General features: G+C 38.4%; 1 protein-coding gene across 1 annotated transcript in view; it reads right to left on the reverse strand.

Annotated features, from left to right (window-relative positions):
- Positions 1–1,069: 1,069 nt before the first annotated feature.
- MORC3 (MORC family CW-type zinc finger 3) overlaps positions 1,070–23,236 on the reverse strand; it is a 28,232-nt gene continuing 6,065 nt past the window's right edge. The window contains exons 3-17 of the mRNA XM_059820896.1: positions 19,952–20,084; positions 18,615–18,829; positions 18,198–18,345; positions 16,039–16,186; positions 14,678–14,809; positions 14,300–14,419; positions 13,771–13,868; positions 9,365–9,469; positions 9,130–9,252; positions 8,935–9,009; positions 8,173–8,215; positions 6,721–6,908; positions 5,304–6,132; positions 4,674–4,837; positions 1,070–1,445 (exon numbers count right to left, since the gene is read on the reverse strand). Coding sequence (XP_059676879.1) covers positions 1,292–1,445; positions 4,674–4,837; positions 5,304–6,132; positions 6,721–6,908; positions 8,173–8,215; positions 8,935–9,009; positions 9,130–9,252; positions 9,365–9,469; positions 13,771–13,868; positions 14,300–14,419; positions 14,678–14,809; positions 16,039–16,186; positions 18,198–18,345; positions 18,615–18,829; positions 19,952–20,084 — 2,675 coding nt within the window. The 3' untranslated portion in view covers positions 1,070–1,291. The remainder of the gene's footprint in view (positions 1,446–4,673; positions 4,838–5,303; positions 6,133–6,720; positions 6,909–8,172; positions 8,216–8,934; positions 9,010–9,129; positions 9,253–9,364; positions 9,470–13,770; positions 13,869–14,299; positions 14,420–14,677; positions 14,810–16,038; positions 16,187–18,197; positions 18,346–18,614; positions 18,830–19,951; positions 20,085–23,236) is intronic.

A 23,236-nucleotide genomic window follows, 5' to 3' on the forward strand; every position in this document is an offset into this window, starting at 1 on the left:
AGTCTGACCCATTCGTACTCAGCATGGTACATTCTGACAGGAAGGTAAGTTTCAGAGACAAACCTCAGCACCCTCGCATCTCAGCCTGAAAGACTCCAAGGCAGACTATATGTTTAATACTGCAATGATTCGGTTTTTGAAATAATATATATTAAGCATTTGTATACACCACAGAACCTCTATGTCAAGCCTGTTCAGCACAGGGCTTCCCTGAAAAAAGGTCTTCAGGTCTCAAGAGGCGGTGTTTGATGCAGAGCAGAGGTTGCCCAGGAACCCTACCTAGCTTTGAATATGCCACCTCAGCCTGATCTCGTCAATGGTCCACCAGGATGCTTCCCATTCCACCAGCTGCCTTTGACTTGGAAAAAAGTAGGCAAGAGCTGTGTGTGAAATCTGACCATTGAAGCTGTGTACTGGTACATACCTGGACTTGAGAACCAGCACTGCTGCGTTCAAATAGGAGCTATAGGGCAGAACTGAAGATCCCTCTGCCCACACTCAAACACAAACAGGTTCTTGAATGTAGGCAACAACAATCAAGTACCAAGGGCAGGACACAAACAGGCATATCATTTCCACCAATGAAAAGGCTGAAATATCCTAGCCATACCCCATGGAGTTGTTTATGCTGCAAAACTATGTACAGGTAATGTTCTTTAGTGACATAAAAAAAATCAAAAGGGAGTCAAAGATCAGCAGTTTTTTGGATAAAACCCTTAAAGAATTTTTCTTCTTTTGGTAGTAAACCACAAATATTACCCATGTGGCCAAAATTTTCATCTACTAGTTACATTCTATCCTATTAATGCAACATACAACATTGCTGATAGTAATGAAACAATACTGTAGTATGCAACACCACCACTAAGGTTTGTTCTGAGAAGGAAATCAAGGAAGGTTCTTTCTTGCATTTTTAATATATTCCACTACTTAGATTTTAGAAGAGGAAATAATTGCAAGTATTAATGCTTATATAAGATCAAAAGTCAACAAAAAAGCTTTTGTAGAAAAGTATTAAGATTCCTAATAATAAAAATATTTGTAAATTTAATTACAAATACATTTTAAAAGCAAAATCCTTAATTAAGTACATCAGGGTTGGTCAATATTGACAGTGCTCCTTTAAGAGGAAGTGAAGATAACACCCACTGCATCTGTGGGAACATCTAAACGCATAGAGTATATACACTTATTGATCAAACTATGTCAAGTATATAAAGTGAAGAAGCAGTATATACAATTTTGAACCTAGACAAAGGTTATAATGGAAGATCAAGAGTCTGCTAAAATCTTAAGTACTACTGATTTCGTGCATTTGTTCTACAACTTGTCCTAAAATTTCATCTACTACATCAATATCATAATTTACTTGCTGCAAGTCTAGATCAGGCATGATTGTAGCCAGAAGTTGTCCAACATTCACTCGAAGAGAGCGTAGTTTCAGGCTGTAAAGAAATAATTAGACATGATTAGATGTGGATGAAGTTTTGTGTTCAGATACACAGTGCTTTATTTAACAAAGCTGGACTAATACTTTATGCTGGAAAGGCTCTGTACATGACTTCCATAAACCAATAAAAAACTGATGCAGTTAAAGCTATATCAAGATAATTTCAAAATCTACCAGTTTTTCAAAGCTGACCCTCTCGAGTTTTAATTTTGAAGGTGTATATTCCCTTAGTTTCAAACAAATACTAAGGGCTAAACTGAATTCTGCCTTTCCCAAAACAGATGAGAAATACTTCTGAACGCTTTTATTTAAGTTAACAAATAAGCACTGGCACAATTCTTTATCCCACAACACCTTTTTATTTCTCAATATTAAACCCCAGTATTTTTATACATTTAGAAGCACAAACTACTACCACCAATGGGAACAAGAGAAGAGAAAAAGAAGAGAGAAGAGAAGGCAAGAAAGAGTCGTTTGTCCAAAGGTTTTAGAATATAAAGAGGAAATAAGGTAAGAGTTATAGTACAGGGAAAATGCTATGCCTCCTCTTTTTGCTTTCTTTCCTGGATCCCCTTGCTCCGTCCTCTTCCTGAGGAAATTGCTTTGAAATCATCTATCCCTTCTCTTGATAATTTCCTTCTACCATCAGTTCCTTTATCATCTCCAGTAGCCAGTCTTCACAGTGCCATGATATCCCAACAGGACTTGTGGTGGAAGTTACTTACAAGTTCTGCATATATTTGCTAATTTTTTTAGGAAGCACAAGTCAGATGCTATAAGAAGAAAACAAAACGCTGACAGATCAAGGGGAGATTTAACCACAGAAAAAAAAAATTAGATTGAAACATGTCTCTGGAAATCATCCAGTCCATTCTCCACCCCACCCCCCTCACTGCAACACACATTCAAAGCAGAGCTAACTCAGATCAGGTTGCTTAGGACCTTCTTGCGTTTTGAAAATCTCCAAAGATGGAGATTCCACAATCTCCCTTGGTCCCTTTTTCAGGGTCTGACTACCCTTGCTGTGAACTCTTTTTTTCCTCTAATATTTAATCAGAATTTCCCTTGTTGCAGCTTGTGTCTACTGCCTCTCATCCTATCACTGTGCTCATGACAAGAGGCTGGCTTCATCTTTTCTACACCCTCCCATTAGGCAGAAGAGAGCAATAGGATTTCAAGGTAACCCACAGGCTGTTTTCCTCAGCTTCCCTTTCTATATCAGATGCTCCAGGCTCCTACCCATCTTAGTGGCCCTTCAGTACACTTGCTCCAATATGCCAGTGTTATTCATATACCAGGGAGCCCGAAACTGGACACAATACTCCGTGTTTGGTCTCACAGTGCCCAATAGTAGAGAAGAACCACTTCCCTCCAACTGCTGGCTGAACTCTTGCCAATATAGACCAGTAGGCACTGGGTTCTCCCACAACAAGAGTACACTGCTGACTAACATTCAGCTTTTAGTCCACCAGCATCACAGACCATCTTCTTCCAAGCTGCTTTCCTATGAGTAGTCTCCAGCTAGTTCAGCTACACAAGATATTTCCAACACAGGTGCAGAACTTTGCAGTTGCCTTTGTTGAATTTCCAGGAGGTTTCTTTCAGCCTGTTTTTCCAATTTGTCTAGGTCCCTCAACAGCAGCCCCACCCTCCACAGTATCAATGGTTCCCTCCAATTTGATGTCATTATGAATTTACTGAGTTAATTTTGCTCTATCACCTAGGCCATTAATGAAGGCATTAACCATTACTAGGCTTGGTATTGAACCATGAGCTCAGCAGTCTGGCCAATTTTACAACCCACCTCCTAGTCTACCTATCCAAACCATGTCTAACAAACTTCGCTATCATCACATTATGGCAGCCCATGTTGAAAGTTTTGCAAAAATGAAGGTCCACAGAGCTAGTCATCTCATTGTAAAAGGCGATGAGGCTGCAAAGGCATGATTTGCCCTCAGTAAATCCATGCTGGTTGTTCCTAATCACCTTGACTATCATGGGGCTGCAGGTGGCTTCCAGGTAGATTTGCTCCATGGTCTTCCCAGGGACTGAGGCTACACTGACCAGCCTGTAGTTCTGCCTGTCCTAAATATGGGCATGAGAACTGTCTTTTTCCAGGCATCAGGAACGTCGACTGCCACAACCTTTTGAGATATCATCACAAGGCCAACTCTCCATCTATTGGCCAGCTCCCTCTGCTGCATCTCATCTGGTCCCATGGACTTGTGTATGTCAAATTTGCTTAAATGGTCCCTTAATTCAGTCACCTTTTATTACAGGTAATGCTTCACTCTCTAAGATTACCACTTGGCTCAGGGACCTGGGCGGCCAGAAAGCAGACCTTACCAGTAAAAACCAAGGTAAAGAAGATCCTGGGGACGTCAGTAATTTGTGCCTCATGCACCTCATGTCCTTTGCTACTCAGCATCTGCCCCACTGAGCAGCAGGCCCACATTTTTCTTAGTTCTCCTTGTTGCTGCTACTATGATTACAGAAACCCTTCTGGTTACCCTTCACAGGCCTTGCCAGGTTTAACTCCATCTGAGCTCTGGCTTTCAATTCCATCCTACATGCCCAGGCAGTATGCCTATATTCCTGCTGGACTGCTCATTCCTGCTTCCATCTGGTATGTGTACTTCTTTTGTGTGTTTGCCATTTCTATTAACTGAGAGCTGCAAACTCTCTATTTGTAAGTTTAAACCCTCATTTAGTTCAAAGGTACACTCTGGACACAACCTAGTTCCATAGAACTGGTCTACAGCAAGTCATCCTTACAGGAAATGTAAGTTTCAAAACCAAACGAAAACTCTTTTCAGTAGAGTACTATTAATCCAAGAAAGAAAAACAGAATATAAAAGTGAAGTTCATCTATACAGCATAAACTAATGATCACCCTCTTTCCTGCTTCCTTTCTCTCTTCTTGTTCTGCAAGTCATGTCTAGAAATTATATAACATTTTTGATATTTTAAGTGTCAGTATGGCATTCTCTTGTGCTATGGCCAACCCTGCTCACACAATACCTAAATCATAATAAAAATTAAATAAATCACTTGATAAAAAAATGTTATTGAGTTAGGAGTCACAAGAGGCAGCAGAAAAGAATTCCAAGCATCACATTTTATTATATGATTAGCAAACATGACCTTCATCAAGATGTTTCAGATACAATCAGCCAGCCAAAATCTTGTTTGAAATATAGTCTAGAAAGAACAAAATTGATACCTTTCTCCATCAGAAAAATTTACAGAGTCTTCTACATTACTTGTGGTAGAATCATTTGCACGTGCTACTGCTTGTGGAATTGAAGCTTTTAACTGTGCAATTTCTGCTTTGAGTTCTTCACATTGACAAGCAATTTGATTTTTTTCCACTTCTAGTAGTTCAATCTGGCAAGTAAATAAAAATAATTTTATATACCACATAAAATTGTGGTGGATTAAAATAAAGACAACTTACACAAATTTAAATAATTTAACTTTGTTAAGTTGACTACTTTTAATTAACTTTTCAGTGAGATTTTAAGATACAATAACCTAGACAAACTGCTTTAAAATAGCCAGATGTCAGCTGAACCACTGTATGTGTGCTCCCTCTAAGCCTGCTCAGTCTCTCTTGTCTTGCAGTCAGAGCCACTCAGAGCCTTGCAGTTTCTCTCAGTTTGCTTATTTCTATCTATGGAAGCAAAAACCCAGAAGCTCTTAATATTCCTTCCCCTTTTTTAGGTGGCTTGATGAGTTAGCGGACTGAACTATATAGCACACTGTGTACTAGAACTGCTACGAAACACCCATTAAAAAAACAAAAATAATTTAATTGTTAATATGAAGGAAATCACTGTTTTAACAAACATACCTCACTTTTATATCTGTCTCTCTCAATGCTGCACTTGTCCAATTGCCTGAAAACATCATCCAGTTGCACAGCAATTTCATCTACCTCACTCTTAGTTTCACCATCAGCACACTTGCTGCATTCAGTTTTTAAATTCTGCAGGGTACTGCATTGTTCCTTTAGTTTTGTTATTTCTTTTAAGGCCTGTTCATAAAGAATGGTCACTTCTGCCAAACTTCTTTCATGAATGTTTTCTTCTTCAAATGAAGAAATTGTCTCAGTTGACTGATGGCACATTTCTTTTTTTACATACTTATTATTTATTTCTAAAATCCTCTGTTCCAGTGTTTCTACTTGTTTGGTTAGTACTTCACATTTGTTTTGGTACATTTCTTTTTCTTTGTTTAATAATTGCAGCTGATTTTTCAGTTCATTTCCAAGATCTACAGATGTCTCAGAAACACCATTAGCATTGTGCTGTTTAGTTTCCATCTCTGCCCTAGGCACTTGAATATCCGTGTCATCTTCCACTTCTTCCTTTTTAACAACTAAGTTTGGAAGCTCTGTCTGTGTCGCTGAGGTCAACTGTTCACTCTTTGATTCTGAAGTAGCTGCACTGCAAGGTTCTCTGACATCACAGTTTTCTTTCTGCTTCTCCTCTTGATCCAAATTAATACATTCAGTTTTTACTACAGGAACATCAGAATCTGTTGAAGGCTTTGGAGTACTGCTCTCCTCTAAAATAATGACATCTTCATCATCATCATCATGATTATTGAATGTTTTGTCATGTAATCGAGGTGTCTTTAAAGACACAGGTGTCATGCAATTAGGTGTCTTCCGTTTAAGACTGAGAAGCAAAATATTAAACTGATTATTGTATGGCTCAAATACTGCAAAGTCATTTGTTTCAAACTATGTTTAGTCTTTCTATAAGCACTATTAAAAACTACCACTCAATAATGAGAAAGGGATGTCTCCCTGCGTAGTATTTTAAGACATGTAGCCAGAGTAAATACCTTTCCTGTAAAAACAAGTGGCTGACATCCACACACTAAATTATTACCTTCACACATTATTTTGAAACAGACTCAGACTTAGTATTTGCAGGAATAACCCCCCCGACCCGTTCCTTAACCAACGGAGATTAAGGAAAACGTACTGCAAGTGTGGTTAACACAATACAGTCTCTTCCTAAACAGAAAAGCCACTAAGGAATTTTCCTTGCCAATGCACAGTATTTTTTTGCTGCATTCACTTTTGTACTTCACAGGGTTTCTAGGTACCTTTATCCCTGCTGCCTCCTATACTCCCAGAAGTGACATGAATTTTGGCAACTATCACCTGAAGATGGGACTACACCCAACACCATCATTTTAATTAACAAGTTACTAATTTTAGAAATAAATAGGAATCTACTTTGTACAGGTTCACTAACCTGTTATCAGAATCAGAATGAGGTGAAGATACTGATCTATTTAAAATAAGTGGAGGTCTTTTGACAGAAGCATTTGATGTTTCGGGTAGAAGTGATCTTGGAACAGCTTCCTTTCCGCTCACAGCTGAGAATGTTTTCAAGTCTTTACTTGAAGAAACAGGTGTTTTTAAAAACATTTCGTTACTGGCCTATAAGATAATATTAGTTAAGAATGAAAAGAAACAGACATTAGTAGATTCTTCAGAATAGGTTTCAGCAGTTCTCCAAACTATCTGCCAACACCTAAAATTCTGATCGACTTTTCTTACACATACTACAAGGATCTGCTTGAACCTGGGCTTAGTATTTTGCAATAAGAAAAGCTAACTAGACTCCATGTAGCAAACCCCAGTTTTCTTAACGTATTGATTGCACAACCCTTCCCCCCCCCCAACCCTATTGATGCGTGTGAAGTATTTCCTTCATGTTGATTTAAGACATACAACATATTAGAAAGCAACAAGTTCTGTATCATAATTACAGACTGCTGGCAGATTTCTCAGAGGACTTTGAATGCTGTACACCAGCTGCACACTCCCCTCCATGAACAGATTTATTGCTGTCAGAAAGCAGCTTTCTGTTCTTACACGTCTTTCTCTAGATACAGCTATTTTAAAGTACCATGTAGAATCTCAGGCAAGAGCTTTTACACAAAGTGTGGGACAACCATCTCTGTTAAAGCTACTCATAGTTAATTCAGTTTTTCTAAAATGAACAATGTTTTACTTTTAGAAATTACTTCTGTAGTTGGGTAAAAGTAATGGTAGAAAAATTCATACAATGAAGTATATAAGTTAAAACAGCACATTCAAAATCTCTTCTCCAAAGTGGAGTGATCTTAGGTTAGCACTTCACTTTGAAAGCAACCTAAGCTAAATTACACTTAGGAAATTTGATTCTGAGTTACAGTCTACATAGTTTCATCGCTCAACCATGTTGATTCGCATCTGCATTTAATTTGAATGCCTCCTTGCAAAAGTACAGCTACTACAAGTCTGTCCATTCCTGCCCCAGTTTTAAGGGCATCTTTACTTTTATATCCTCATCACATCTCTTTACAACAAATCCACTTTCAATAATTATGTTGTGCCATAAAACCAGGTATGAGCGACTGACATCTTTTCTAGTACTATTTTATGAGGGCTTTATGCCTCTCAAACTTTTTAAGCACTACATCGAAAGCAATGGTGTATTTTCCATCATCAGACAGCAAAGACAGGGGATTTTTGATTTACTAATAGTGAGCATAACCTGTACAGCCATCAAAACAAAACAGGATGTTGAACTAGTCAGTTGGCCACTAGCTAAAGCAACCTAACTCAAAGCATGGCCTATTTGATCAAACTGCATAGTATTGTTGCCAGCAAGAACAACTGCTACCAAAGTCAGTTTCCTATCAACTTCAAGAGTTACCTGGTGGCTGTACTCTAGTCGCTTCTTCAGTTTTTCCCTGTCTCTGCAGAGCAGCAAGGAAAAAAAATTAAGAGCTTAGATTCAAAATGTTAATTCATTATAAAACCAAACCAACCTCAAAATCTAAAAGCAAACACAATGTTCTTTATCTCACTTAGATACAATAAAGTTCTCATGAACTTATTCTGAACTTATGAATGAAAATTTTCTGCGTGAACTTAGAAGCTAGTATAGCTTAAAGTTAGCTTAAACTTCAAACAAGTTTTCTCAGATTAAGATTTATTTTAAAAAAATTGAAGAACCCCAAAACTCCCACTTCTAGAATGCTAGCTAGCATTAGTTAAAATTACCCAAGTCAGTTTTTTTACCACACACCTTAGCTAAGAATCCTCTTATTCTTCTATCCTCATACTGCTTACTACTATGAAACAATGCTCTTCCAAGAGCTGTGCTTGAACACCAATTGCTACATTGCTTTCCTTAGTAGTTATTAAATGAGAGGCCCCTTTTGTTATGACTTTCTTAATTTTGATTTAGGAGGGCAAACAGGTATTAAGTCAAAGAGAGAAATTCGAATGTAATGCCAACATGCTAATAACAGAGAAAAGAACAGTGCTATTCATCTATTCACTGCTACAATCAAGTCTTGATTTCAGGGCACTATTTTCTGCCTGGATATATTCCCAGAAGAGAAAAGGGCATTTAGTTTTCACATTCCTTTTCTAGTGTTGAGACACTTGTAAGAAAGTCTCTAGTACTCACTTTTTCTTGTAAGTTTTCTCATATGTAGGATGTATTAAGTCATCATCTTCTGGTTCTTCTGGCACATTACAATTCCTGAGTTAAGGAGAAAAAAAAAAAAAAGGCAACAGAAAGAACTTAACATCCACGCTTATAAAAGGTGATGAAATAAGAACTAAAAGCAGTATTTAGATATTCATTGAAATCTAATTTTACCGGAATTGTGGGTCAGGGTTCAGTGGGCAGTACCACTTTTCCGGCAAGTGCTCTATTCCATCTGGCAGCTTCCGCCATTTCAGACATGCATCACATTGTACCCATGTCTGATCAGGCTGTTTTCTGTAATGAAAAAAAAATATCGGAACTTTCACATGAAAAGTTCGTTTTCATGACTGAGTGTAAAACAGTAATAACAGTATGTAAAATTCTTCTATTTAGAAGTGATACTCACTGTATATCCTCAACTGGCAAAGCTAACGGATATTCTTCGTTTTTCTTTGTTTTCATTTCATTCCAGTAATCGTTAAGCTTTTCTCCTAATGCTGCTATTGTAAGTCTAAAAAGGAAAGTTTTTAAAAGACCACCTTATATAATCAAATCCTAGCACAGGAAGAACCTTTATCAACAACAGTGGAAGAATAAATGTATAAACCACTCTAATATTTCTATTTGCACAACAGTAAGCTTTTTGCTTTTAGGAGACCCTAGAAATTAGGAATTGTGTGAAGTCATGTTCGTCAGCAAAGAAATTACTGGAAATACGAGTTGGAGCACAAAGACCGAAATCAAGAGTGCTCAATTCAGAAGTGCTGTGAATGTACAGTGCAAACCCTGAAGCTACCTCACCAGTTCAACCACAATCATAGAAGAAATAAGTACAAAACCACCTCTGTCAATCCAGTACCTAGCTGTGTATTTGGCTGATGTTTCTGTACATCCATTAACCGCAGGTTCATGACTAGTCTAAGTTGACGTACAGCAATACTCCACGGAGACTGCAAATGTATGATCACTTTAATGCACTATAAAGTCTATACACTGCTAAAACAAGCAGGCCAGTCTTACCCTAGTTTAATTTTTAGCTGGATTAGTTTCCTGATCAGGGCTCATAGTGCAGCTCAATGACTACTAGAGCTGGCACACACAAGAGGGAGTGGTGCGGAAGAACAACAACAAGCCCCACAGGTGACATAGAGGTAAGACTGCCTCTTGTCAGCATGCTGAATTTACGTCAGAGTAAAGTGGCTGGGTAACCACAGCCTGAAAGTCAGTCCCTCCCTGCCTGGCCTATTCCGACACCTACACCACCCCATCCCTTGAACTAACACAAATGTTTGTGCAGTGAACTAGTTTGACCTAGAGAGTTTTGATCTAGATCACCTCTGAACCCAAGTCATGAATTTCTGTGCCAAAAAAAGGAAGTACCACAAGGGCAGAAATGAGCAGCAATGCATGGATGGGATCATGTCTCTCTTCTGGATAGGGAAGAGGGGGGGGTCAGCTTATACTGTATTACAGTATTGGTTTTGTGTTTCTGTTTTGGGCTGGAAAGTTACCTTTTGAAAACCTGTAGCACTCTTTGCAGAAAAACCTTTATAGAAGATCTTTCAAGTGTAGTATCTCTATGTCCACATTACAAGTGTTTTTAAAAAAGAAAAAAGTAAAAAGCATTCAATGCTCACTGTGTCAACCTGTGGGAACATAGTGCAAACTTTGGTCAACGGAAACAGCGTTCCTAATTCCTCCCCACTCTGCCAATGGAACTGTTAGTGCCATCACACAGGAAATAGTTCAGGGAACATCTGTATTGAAAAAAACTAACACAAGAGCTGTTTTCCAGTTTGATTCCCTGATCTGCTTTACCATGTGTTCTCATTAACGGCTCTGTAGCACAATGGCGGTAGAAACACGGGAACCGCTTAAAGCTGGCAACATCAGTATGAAGAGCAGCACAAACTGTGGGTACCATTTAAAGATGCAGGCAGATTGAACTGTAGTGTCTGTAGCAGCTCTCAGGCTTGCTGCTCCTCCTCCAGAGGGCTGCTGTTTCAACAACAGCAATGACCAGATTTATCTTGCTATAGCCCCTCAACTGCTGCAATTAACAGCTCTGTTTATTACAGCACTCTAGTGTGGTTTCTAGGTTATGTTTATATGCAGAGCTGCATATAAATCAGCAATTCAGGAAAGGCATTGTGGACAGTTCAGGTTGCCAGTGGAAGCTGAACCACAACTGGTTGAAGGGCAAAACATGCAGCTTGAAAAAAGGTAATGACTTCTGCTGCCAAAGTTAACCCAACCTATGTTTGCAAGTCAATACCCTAATTTCTAAGTCCACACTGAAAACAAGTGTTACGGCACGTAGAAGGAAAGTACCTGCTCCTTTAAGGGCATATGGTCAAAAGAGCCATAAACAAGAACATACAGAGACAAACCTGACTGACTAGGGAGGTAGCGATAAGAACAAACCTGGTCAATCACACTAACTGGTAAGGATATGTGGAGTGTGAGAATGTTTATTTTTTCAGTTGGGAGGATAAGGAAAGAGAAGGAGACAAACACAGAGAGTCATAAAACCAGACAGATTAGCATTAACAAAGACAATGCCCAGAAACAAACCTGGTCAGTCACACTAATTGACAGGCTGTCAAGAAACTGCAGGCAAACTGGGATTATGCAACTGATAAGGATGCAAACCTGAGGGTCCGGGATGTTTGGAGGGGATCAGTGGAACTATGCCAACTGACGAGGCAATGTGCACAGGGAAGGGGGAGCAAGGAGGAACAAAGAGGGGGGTAGATAGAAAGGGTATAAGAGGAGCTGGTTGCGTGTAAAACAGGTTCAGTTAGTACAGTTGTCTGGCTGAGCCCTATGCCTGACCACCACAGTCTGCCCTATCTTCTTGTATCTGCTATTTAATGTTTTCTTAACTCACTACATAATCTCATTCTCTATCCCACGTGGATGTGTATGGCAAGGAATAAGTGCCAGCGACTGGTAAGAGCTCTGTGTGTGGGAGTGGATTTGGTGCCAGCTCCTGGAGTCAAGACCAGGCGTGTGGTGTCAGCTACTGGAGCAAGTGGGGGTCGCAGCTGCCACCTACTGAGGCAGGAACAGTGTGTCCCCCAAAAAACAGCTTCTGGGGTGGACCAGCATGAGTGAGGCGCTCAGCACTGGCAGCTGGAGCAGGACTGTGGGTCACAGCCCATGTGCGGGGTGCTGGCTGCTGGTGGTGGGGGATGAGTGTCTGCATCTTCCCCAGTTCCGGTGTCGTGGTGTGCATGAAGTGCGCGTGTGTATTTGCTAGCAAACTCCAAACGGGACTCAGCAACAAATAGGAGGCCGCAGGTCTGGGCAGGGATATCAGGCAGGCAAGGGTTCATGCTGGTATACCCAGGGGGACTTGTGAATATGGAGTGTCTGTGGTACGAGTGTGTGGGTGCGCACATGTTTGCTAGCAAACATCAAACTGCACTAGCCAGCACGTAGGGGACCAGTGAAGCAGGAAAGAGGGTCTGGAATCCAGGCAGGGGTACCAGGAGGACAGAGGGGCCATGCTGGTACATAGGGATCCACAAATGTACATGTGTTTGTGAATCTAGAGTATCATGCATATGCCTCCACCAGTAAGCTTCTATCTCAACCAGCTGGAGAGGAGGAAGGGGGACTTGGCTGTTCATGTTTTATGTGAGTCCTATATGTAGGTGCACCTTGTCTGTGGCAGTCTGTGTAACCAGCCATGCCAGTGTTCTCTGCATGTGTGTTCCTGGGGCACGTGCTCAGCTTTGCTACTGATTGAATGTGTGCTCAGCTTTGCTACTGATTGAATGTGCAAACAGGAAAGTGGCAGTCGCATCCCTCAGCCTCGGCAGAAATCCTGGGTCCCCAAGGCTGGGCAGGAGGGAATCCTGGGACAGAGCTGCTGGAGGAGGTGGCTGCTTCTAATACCTCTTAAAACAAAGAAGTACACAAAACAGAAAATAGCCTTGTCATCGTGACAAGAAAGAAAGTAATACAGAAGGGAACAATTCTCAAGGTTTGTATTCAGCCTGAAAACTGCTTAGGTAACTCATTCCCTCTAACCTTTCCTCCTTCCACAATGCCAGCACAACTGATTCACAACAGAGCAGTGTAAAAAGATTAGGAAATTCACCTGGCTTAAAAATAATTATTATCTCTGAAAATTTTAAGTCAGACTAGATAACCAATCTGGTTCACAGTTTAACTATAGGAAATATCACATTAGATACTAACTGATGGGATGGATGCAGATTTGTGAAAAAGTGGCAAGTCTGAGTTAGAAATAAGAACTGAAACAAAGCAATGTCCCAAATCACTGCTGCCTTGATATGTCAGATATTTTAAAAGGCTCTGTCAGGTAGCAGAGGATTTAAGGGCATTCAAGTCCACTCTTAGGAAAGAAATTGAAAAGAAAGGCTCAAAAATATCCAACAAAGCTTTTCCAAAAGATACTGAACGAAAATTTTTATGAACGAAGTTGACAGTGTGAGATTCATGTATCACAATTTTAGTCATGTGCCATACAAATATCCACATCTCAGCAAGTGATTCTGTGCTCATTTTACAACCAGTGAGGGGCAGAATTGGAACCAACCACTTTTAGGGCATCTGCATTAAAGTGATGTGTATATGATACTCTATAGACTTCACTGACTGCACAATGAATGCAGTATGACCAGTGTAGATTTAAACATCCCACCTCTACTGTTCAGAACAGTCATGCAGTTTAATGATGGAACATAAGTTTTTATTCTTATTACTTAGAAATAAGAAGCCTTTATCGTCACAGTGAACAACACTCTTCAATAGAAAGTCTACATAAAAATATACATTTACCTGTATTCATTTGTGTAGTCAAAATCTTGTTTGTTATGTGTTGGTTTTAGGAAGTTGCATTCAATAATCCCAACTACACCAACACCCATGTTGTTTGCCTGTAAGAAATTAAGATCTATCAGGAAAAACAACATATATTCTATGCTAATACTGCAAGAGTTTGTCAGAGGTAATTATAAGCTATATATACACTAGGTAAAAACAATTTTCTGGCTTACAATTCCTCTCCAAAAAGAAACTCTTCACACAAACACCCTAAATAAGAAGTCCTCTGTTCCACCCCCTTTTTGTCCTGAAAGATACGATCAGGCCCGTATTTTGTGTTATCAAACTTAGTTTCAAAAAACAAACATTAAAACAACTGCATATAATTTAATACAATTTTTAACTGCTGCACAAACTAAAAAAGGTGGTTTTATAAAGGATACATCGATATCCTAGTTTCCATCTGTATTCTTTTTTAAAATCAGCATTTGAGTGAAAATTATTTCTAAAGTTGTTAAGATGTTTTTGAGCTTTAATTTCTTACCTTTAATTGACAGCCAACTCTTTCATAAGCTTTGATGAGTCTGTTTTTATGGTACATCATTATTCCATAATGATCTTTGTTTCTGCAGTTAAATCCAAAAGTAATTCTTACAGTTTTAGCCTTTTACCAGATATTAAGGAAAAATCTGGCTAATCTCATGTAACACAAAAATATAGTTACTCTGCCTGTTCATTCTGAACTGGGCCCTGGAACTTTCTTTTTTTATATTGAGATAATTCCTTCAGTATGTCTTTAAAAAAAAAAAAAAAAAATCACATGAATATAACTGCAACATACCCAGCAGAATCCAGAAAGCTTACATAAAAAGTCACATCATTAAATTCAGTGTGCACTGATATAAATATTAGCAAAGGATACATTCAAAAACTTTGGCCTATATATATCGTGTTCAATGAAGGCAAGGCTTTTGGAAACCAGCTGTGTTTTTACTTTTTGTCCTCGCAGAATGATCTGCATTGTTGGCTTCAGATACAAAATACTGCAATAAGCCTACAAAACATACAATAACTCCTGTTATTAAAAAACACCAAAACCTCAAGATATTAATACTTTACAATACACATTATGTTTAGGAAGACAAACTCAAGTTTTTATTTAATCTTATGAAATGTGGTTTTTTCCAACTTGAATCCAGAAATATAGGAAATGCAAGTGTGCATAATAAGCATACATATATCACAAATTACATGAATAGCAATTGAAGGACAACTTTTATGACTATGACAAGGTTAATCAAGTGCCTGAAGATGCAGTTTTACCACTAAAAGAGCTCTCAATTAAACACACAAGTCTCTTTTCTTATTCCCTATTGAGAGCTTAAAAATTCTACTACAAACTTTAAAATAACAAAACTAAGCGTGTTAACCTTGTTTCAAACTGCATACTATCATAGCTTGATAACAGCTATGTGATCTTCTTATAAACATGTCGATCTATGAATTTTAATTTGCATTTCATTTATCATTTTATTTACAGCTTCAAACAATTGAAGTGCATACAGGACTTCACCAAGTCTTAGAATAATTGAAGGTTTTAGTTCAATTGGAATAATACTTCTGAATATTATCCACAAGAAGTGCTCAGAACACCTAGTAATTCCAGTTGCACTTTCTTACAAAAAGAAGCCTTCAAAGCTTATGAATTAATAGTGGAGACAACGGTCCTATCAGTTAGCCTACAGAAAAGCCTTGTCCCTATCTGCATGCATGTATTCAAACAACGGAGCTGCTTCCCCATTCCTTTACCTCTTTTTGAAACCTAGAAATCACACTTTGCCAACCAAAACCTATCTGTTTTAAAAGATCCACATGGGCATAGCATCAGCACTATATGCATGTATACCTGCACTACAATGGAATGTTTACTCTGCTGACAACGCCCCCCCCGCTTTAATTTCTGAAGCTACTGTTTGCATTTCCTTCTTGCTCCTTAGTCAATAATGATGGCTACGTTTAACAGCAAAAGTTATTCACAAGACTACATAAAACCCAGTAATTTTCTTCTAAATAAGCAGCAAATGTTAACACAAGTTCACAAATACATTCCACCTTCAATTTTCAAAATTAATGTTGACATATTGCCATAACATTTAAATTCTGACATTCATCCTCCACCCCCAGTCAACACTTCTGTAGTATACTACATTATATTAAAACAAAAACATACACCCTCCAGCTTCCAAAAATGAACAAACACATTTTAAAAGATGTTATACATACTCGCAGTGAGTAGTCACTTTCTGGAACAATCTGGTCCAGTCTCTCTTGTTTTTTGTATCCTCTTTTGCCTGTTTCATCTAAGTCTTCCGGAATTCTGATGTCATATTTATCCTTGTCAAAGTCAAACTCTGTTTTTTCATTTTTATCTCTAAGAAATAAGATTAAAAAATACACTAATTATGGAAAAAAAAAAGCCAACACAAGATGAGATATTGTGGTGGACGTAGCGGTTATCACAAAGATACAAGAGAAAGGGAATTCGTTTGAGCCATGGTGCTTTTCCTCACAGATTTGCTAAAATTCACAAAAATGAAGTTCACCAGTTCCTTTCTGATATCCAAGGAATACAAGAGAAGTGATAGCAAGTGAGACAGTCATGAATTCTAACTTAATTCTAAACAGGTCACTCTTAAAAAATAAAAGCAGTCAGTAGCGGCTTTAAATTCTGGATGCACAAAGACACAGGCATTCCTTCTAAATCCAAAAATTTCTGAACACTACAAATTGCCTTCCTAAGATTTTTAATAACACTCACCACAACCTTCCAACTCAATAATTATAACAGTTTCTTATCACACCACTCACCAGATGTATACACTATATTTAGTTGCAGATGCATACACTGCAGTATACTGGCAGTACCTTTGCACAACATTTGAGATATATTGTAGTTAGCACAAATATTCCGGAAATAAAGTCTTTTAATTCTGAAATAGCTGGGTTTCTTTAAAGCAGATTCGACTACAACATATGAGAAACAACATGAACCCCCCAAAAAGTGTTCTTTCTCACTACTTCCCATGAATACACTCCAAAATTCAGAACACGAAAGTTATCCTGCCCAGTCAGTTGAGTTCACTGTATTTTCTTCTGCTTAAGCAATGAAGTGAAGCACATTCCTAAAAATGTTCATACCTAAAAATAAATGAAAGTCTACCTAGGCAATGTAAATTCATTTCTGAAGCGTAAAGGAAGTGAGTTTTTCTTATGAAGCAGGTGGCAAGGGAAAACAACCAGAATTATACAGTAATACATTTGTTACCTCCAGCTTTCCTGTATTAAAATCTCCTAAGCTAAGACTGATTCAGGGCTCTAATATTTGCAAGAAATTAATAAAATAAAAAAACCCTAAACTCTTCACTTGCTATAATTGACCAAGATATTTTTTGTCCTGTAACATGTAATCTATACTCATCCAGGTGTGGTTTCCTGCCACCCACCCCCCCACCCCCCCCTTTTTCTGACGGGCAACAATAAAGATAAGAAACTGAAAAACAAGCTAGTTTCTTGCCAAATCCATAGGACTGACACAGTTCAAAATTGCTTCCTATGGATACCTTGTTATTTCAGGTATTCAAAAATACAGTAAGCTAAACATTTAAGAACACAATACAAAACAACATCTTCCCAATCAATTAGTGCCACCACAGTTAAAGGCATGCTAAAGCTTTTCTGGACAGACCATCAGACAGGTTCCCTGCTAATAAGGCAGCAGCAAAAATGTGAAGGAAAGGGAAAGAAGGTGGGAAGTGATGACACCCATCTGCCACTGCTACAGCAATAGCTGTTTAAAAAAAAAAAAAGCAACAAGCAAGTCAAAGCTAGAAAAGGCTGGAAATCTATACTGCTGTGAAGAATCCAACAGAGGCAAGTAGATAAATAAGATAAATAGAAATCCAAGTAAAAAAATACAGTTGTGTGTATTTATCTTATGATAAACAGTTAAGAAGTTTAGGAAGGTCTAGATCCCTCTAGAAGGATACTGCTGACTCCAAACTTAAAAAGCTAGTACTATTTGCCTCTACATACATTTTTTTTTTAATTTTTGCATTTATAATTTCATAGGTCTGAAATAACGGATTTATAATTTATCTATTTCAATTTTCCATCTGGCAAAGGCAACAGTATCTTATCAAAGGAAAATATGAAGTCCTTTACATTCTCTTTCCTTCTGCTTTGTTGCTTGAGATATTAGCAACAGTTCTCAATGCTACATTACAGCCCTTCAATCATGCGAGTTTGAGTCTAGTTTCCCAGTTACAGCTAACTGCTCACAACCTTTTGGAATTATTCTACAAAAACCCCCTTGTATGTTTGCATACACTGAAAGATAACAAACTAAACGAGAGATTTATATAAGAGACTGGACTTCACCTTACCTTCTAAGATTCCAAATGATAATTCTCGTTCCTTTTTTTCCTATTACAGCATCTAGCTCTGCCAGTAATTTCTCCTCAGTAGAAAATAAAGAATGTGTCAAGATGGCCTTCAGGCTGTTTTTGGATTCTGTTGGATCACTTATCTGTCGTAAGCATTATGTTAAGGAGAGTAATGAAGTAAGCTTTCAGAAGATAAGGAAACTTCTGCAACAGTATCCTGTACTTACTTCACAGGTTCTCATCCCACATCTCAGAGCTCCTACAAATTTAAAGGCTTTAGCAAATTAGTCTTCCTTGCATCTTACAATTTATTTAGGGTATCCATAAGACTAGACAAGGAGATTTCCTTTACTGATATTATAATCTAAATTTTGCATGCACCCACAACTTTACATTCAAAAATTGTTGAAAGGATATGTTGGTTGTTGAACGTCACTATAGGAACCATGACATGTTCTGCTTTTGTGACTTCAAGGAAAGTCTGAGATAACAGGCCCACACTCATGGTTTCTCCATTCTTGGTGAAGACTATTGCATCTTTTCCCAGGCGCATGGACCCCGATTTAAACCCATTTCCATACAGTCCTACTGGAACACGGCCATTCATCACAGATTTCTCACTGAAGCCAAAGCTGAAACATACGAACACATTAGCAGAGTGTAAAAAGCCCTATAAAACTTGAAAACCCAAAAGATGCATGCAAGATTTACCAAATTAGACTTAAACACAATGAGCTAATCTCTTGTTTTAGAGACCAGGAACTACTGTACAATTAAACAATGTACAGTTAAGCAAATCCTGAATGTTACCCATACAACATTGCTAAAACCACACTGCAAGAATTCAGGGAAATTTACTTTCATCTTTAAGTATGCAAAAGAAGTATCATCTGTCTGGAATTATGCAATACACTTTCTTATACTGTTCTACTAGTTATCCCTGTGGCTTCACCATAAACACTAAGAAAAGCCCCTAAAGCTTCCCCCCCCTGCTTGCTTGAAAATGCGTGATCTACAAATTTTCCATTAGTAACTACACATTACATTTACAGTAAAACAGGTAACTGTATATGGAACATGGAATTTAGCAAGCAAGCTATTAATTATGGTATCTAACAGAAAAAGAAAAACAAGTTTGAAATCAAGTTTAAATCCAGAGATTTATCTGCAGGCAGAGCAACCTTTCATACTAAAAAAAGCAACTGAACAGCAACCTCTTTGCTAAATGTAGAAACAAAAGTTGCAGAAAGATCAGTTCAAACCCTACAGAATAAAGATAAATAGACAAACCACATCAATATAATTATCATTCCCTTAATTTTTCCACAATACCCTCTATTTTCAATACTCCAAAGGGTTTGAACTGAATCTCCCTTTTTCTCTTGCTTGCTAACTTAAACTAAAGCAATCTTGAATTAAAAAAAATAAAAATAGAATATTAAATTCTCCTTAGCTCCACTAAAGGGCATTACAGAGAGTTTACGCAGCACAACTGCACAGAAAGTTAGATGGAAAGGTTGACAGAAAGGATAAAAGGAAATTGTGAGATAAAAATACACTGACAAAGTTGTGTGAAAGTTTTACTAGCATCTGTCTATTCCAGAGTTTCACTTAAGTAATCGCTCACCTTCAGAAATGTTAAGTTCATGGACAAAATTAGTCGATTACATATGAGAAAAAGGAATAAGTTGAGCAAAAACAGAACTAGAAGCTGGAATTTTTACAAGAAAAAAAATGCAAAAGAGGTTATCCACCTTAGCATTTTGTGCAGCTTCTCTGAGTTCATACCGTTTCCATTATCAGTGAATGTCAAGCATATATTGTCGTTTATCACCGTTTTGTCTATCCATATCTGTTTAGCACTCACATCTGGATCATAAGCATTATCTGAAGAGAAAGGAAGCAAAGAGGAGTGGGATACTAAAAAACAAAAATTAAACAGGTTTAAGTGTGAACATATTTTACAGTGTTTAATTCCAGTGAAGATATCAGATAGTAACTCTTCCAAAGTTACTTAAATTCATATGTAGCATGCAACAGAGCCTTATCCAGCAATGTGCCAAATGTTAGCCTTGCAACACTGCCAAACAGCTATATGGTCCCTAACTTTATTATGGTGCTATGCTTGCACATATGTTTATTCGGTGAATACGGCAGCTTAACGTAGTTCCCTAATCGTGGGCCTATGACCCTGAAAAGTGACATGCTAAACTAATGGAGCTTTAAAATTGCAGCCATTTTTCAGCTCTGCAGTTAGGTATGTAATATAGTTGCAGAAATTTCGTGCTGGCATAGATATAAATTTCTCAGCTAAGTCACTGAATATTAGTCAGCTTTTGCACAGAAGCAAGCAGCCATAGTTTTTAATAAAGTAAATGTTATGCTAAAACCTAAGTCTCCTAAAACACTATCTTCTTTATAGATGACAACACTAAATCAAAACATTATGATGAAATAGCTGCATCAAAACCTGGCAAACCTTGCCTGAAAACAAAACACAATTTTGCAGCTATTACAGATGACAGTAATATATGGGCAAAAACTTAGGTGGAGATGAGTGACTCAAACACAAGAACAGAAAATGAAACCAAGACAAGTTTCTACTTTCATTTCCTGTCTCCCAAGCAGCTGTTGCAATATGTACTTTCTCCCAGCCACATAAACATCTTTTCTGACTGGCTCTCAGGAGGCTAAGGTTATTGTCCACAATGCAGACAACGGCACATCACTAATACACGTGGCTGCAACAACATCTTATCTGCTGCACGCCTGTGGGCCTTTTAATTGGGAAATCAGATTTGAAATACTATCACAACTTCAGATAATCAAATTTGAGACACTAAAAAAAGCAAGCAAAAACACTGAAGTCCAACTCCCTGCATCCCAGATAGTTCCATGAAATACAGAATTTTGACTCCACAGGTGCAGGAGATTTAGGTGAAAAAGTTATTGCTACTCTGCTACCACATCAATTCCATATTAACAGAGCTGAGCATCACAAATATGTATTTTACTAGTGCAAGTTGTTCAAATCTAAGAAGGTATGACTTTAACAGAATGGAAGTTCAAAATGCTTTAAACTAGATTTTCTATTTACAGGATTTGAAAGAGCTTGCAGCATTGCTACCGCAAATGAAACTGAAACCATGGCTCCACAAACATTTCTTGGCAGCAAAGCCAGTTTAAATCTCATCTGCCCTAACACCACTTTCTCACACCTCTTTCCCTCCCACCCTCCCCCTTCCCCAGCACTGTGCTACTCATGGAATTTGTGAGGGGGGGAAGAATACGGAGGAGGAGGAGGGGAGTGCTGTGATGGCACAGCAGGAGGCAGTGCCCCTGCCTCACTGCCTGTTTTGCAGGTTCAACTGAGAGCTATAGATAAACAGCTCAAGCCAACTTCGCGGCCTATGAAAAGAAATCACAGTTTTGTAGCTTGCTTTCTATAAGCATGAAGTACAAATTGCAACCACAGTGAAAAAGTTCATAAAATGTATTTCAGCATCAACAAAAGACGACATTTCAAATACAATTGAAAGTTTGCAAGCATTCTTCTAAGACCATACTTTGTAGAAGTCTTCTCATTTGCTAGCTCATCAACTCTCTCTAGATGTCCCATTTATCCTCTTCCAAGTATCACCATTAGTTCACCTAAATTTAATCTGACTGAGGACTAATGAGAGAAGCCAGCAACATAACCAGCAAAAAGTTGACAGGAAGGACTAGAGCTGAAAAGGCAAGTTTTAGCATACAGACCATTATCGTTTTAGGTAAGTTTGCATAAACTAAAATTCAGACCTCCATAATTAACCCTATTTATATTATTTTATATTTGGCATAAGGTATAGCCTTACATAGCATGCAAAAGACATTACAAAACTTATTTAAAATCAACATGACTAACTAGAAGCCTTTACAACCAGTATGTTGCTACTCTGCTTTTGAAGCTTTGTTAAAGCAACATGACAAACCAGAGGTAAAGGAAGAAGACAAGTCTGCATGCCTTGCACAGCACATCTAGGATCATTCCAGCCAGGTATGGCACGAGGTGATAAAACAGCTGAAACAACTTAATATTTTGTTACCCAACACAGCCAGCCCTTCCCACAGCCATGTGGTTCTGGCTTCCTCCTTTGTGACAGCTCTGGCCTTATCTAGCTGAAAAAAATCCTACTTTCTTTTGTTAGGTTAATTTTCTGGATTAGGAACAGCAAAACTCATGCACAGGAAGCGAAGGAATGTGTGACCAGAAGAGTTGCTCCCTTTGGCAACAGCAAACTTCTAGATAAGCTTGGCAAGTCTTTCCAAGCCACACCTTTATCTTGAGGAACCAGTTAAAGAAAGTCTGCTAATCACTCCCTAACTCGGGGAAACAAGCAACTCTGAAGATATCCAGTTAACAGCTATTCAAAATAAAAGGCGAGACGATCAACAGGAGCTAATAAAGAGATACACAAGCCCTAGCTAACAGGAGATGACGGAAACAATAACAAAGAGCAGAACTCTTAGGACACTGATGGATGGACCATTAAAAGGAACCACTCAAGTATAACCCTGAAGATGTTCAACCAGAAACTTGGTAACCCAAAAGAAGAAAATTAGGATGTTTGAGGGGTATTGTGACAATGTGCAAAAATTACTACTGGATGTTTTCAGGAAACACTGAAGAAACGGGAAAGGTCCAAGTGGATGGCAGAAGAATCGTAAAATATGGGGGGCGGGGGGCGCGAGGGCGGCAAATAACACAGGCTGATTGCAAGCTGGCTGCTGGTCAGTACACTTGTATGATTGGACCCCGTGCTAGCCTGTTGTACATTCTTACTAAACACTATTTCAAATGATTTCCCGTGTGAGTGTGCTCTCTATTCTCAGTGCGTACCTGTATGACGTTTGCTAGCAAAGCAAATGCAAGTTAGACAAGACAACAAGTTGGAAGAAACCAGCAACCGTTGAGATCCAATGTCTAAGCCAGAGACTGGTAAAAAGCCCAGGACACAGGTACTGGAAGGACTCCTAGGTCTTGGCGAAACACCCAGAAA

The sequence above is a fragment of the Gavia stellata genome, chromosome 1, assembly GCF_030936135.1.
Source record: "Gavia stellata isolate bGavSte3 chromosome 1, bGavSte3.hap2, whole genome shotgun sequence".
Taxonomy (NCBI): Eukaryota; Metazoa; Chordata; class Aves; order Gaviiformes; family Gaviidae; genus Gavia; species Gavia stellata.